The sequence below is a fragment of the Myotis brandtii genome, unplaced genomic scaffold (genome assembly GCF_000412655.1).
Source record: "Myotis brandtii unplaced genomic scaffold, ASM41265v1 scaffold691, whole genome shotgun sequence".
Taxonomy (NCBI): domain Eukaryota; kingdom Metazoa; phylum Chordata; class Mammalia; order Chiroptera; family Vespertilionidae; genus Myotis; species Myotis brandtii.
Window position 1 is genome coordinate 1,308,863 of NW_005370704.1, and position 560 is coordinate 1,309,422.

Consider the following 560-nt stretch of genomic DNA (forward strand, 5'->3'; position numbering starts at 1 on the left):
GGGAGGCCAGGGTGAAGGTCCGTCCGTAGGTGGGCACGCCCAGGACCAGCTTGCTGGCCGGGGTCCCCTGCTGCAGCCACTGCTGCACCGCGAAGTCCTGGGGGCGGGAGAGGGGGCTTCTCTGTGTGCAGCCTGAGCCTCGTCATCCGAGCCTGGGGCTCCGGGGCGTTCCCACCCGCCCGTCCGCCCGTCCGTCCATCTGTCCATCTGTCCATGGACTTGGCTCAGTGAGACACATGGGAGCCTGGGCTTTGGGGTCCAACAGCCACGGACGCCCGTGTGCCCGGCCCGGCCCAGGTGCTCGGGACACCGCTGTGAGCAACGCACCAGTCCCTGCCTTCCCGCACCTTCCCAACCTCCCGGGCCTCAGGCTTCCAGTCTGCAAAATGGACACAATACCGTCTACCTCCCGGCACCTGAGAGGGGAGGGCGGGTGCAGGGCAACGAGGGTGGCTGTGCTCAGAACAGCCAGGGCGGCCCCAGCCCCGCGGGGCCTGCAGGGCGGCCGACCCACGGCTCCCTCTCACCCTGATGCTCCTCCCCCTCCCGTCCTCAGGGAA

The 560-nt window shown here is 69.6% G+C and overlaps 1 protein-coding gene across 1 annotated transcript in view; it reads right to left on the bottom strand.

Moving 5' to 3' along the window:
• CHIT1 (chitinase 1 (chitotriosidase)) overlaps window positions 1–560 on the bottom strand; it is a 6,680-nt gene that overhangs the window by 2,122 nt on the left and 3,998 nt on the right. The window contains exon 5 of the mRNA XM_005881866.2: window positions 8–97. Coding sequence (XP_005881928.1) covers window positions 8–97 — 90 coding nt within the window. The remainder of the gene's footprint in view (window positions 1–7; window positions 98–560) is intronic.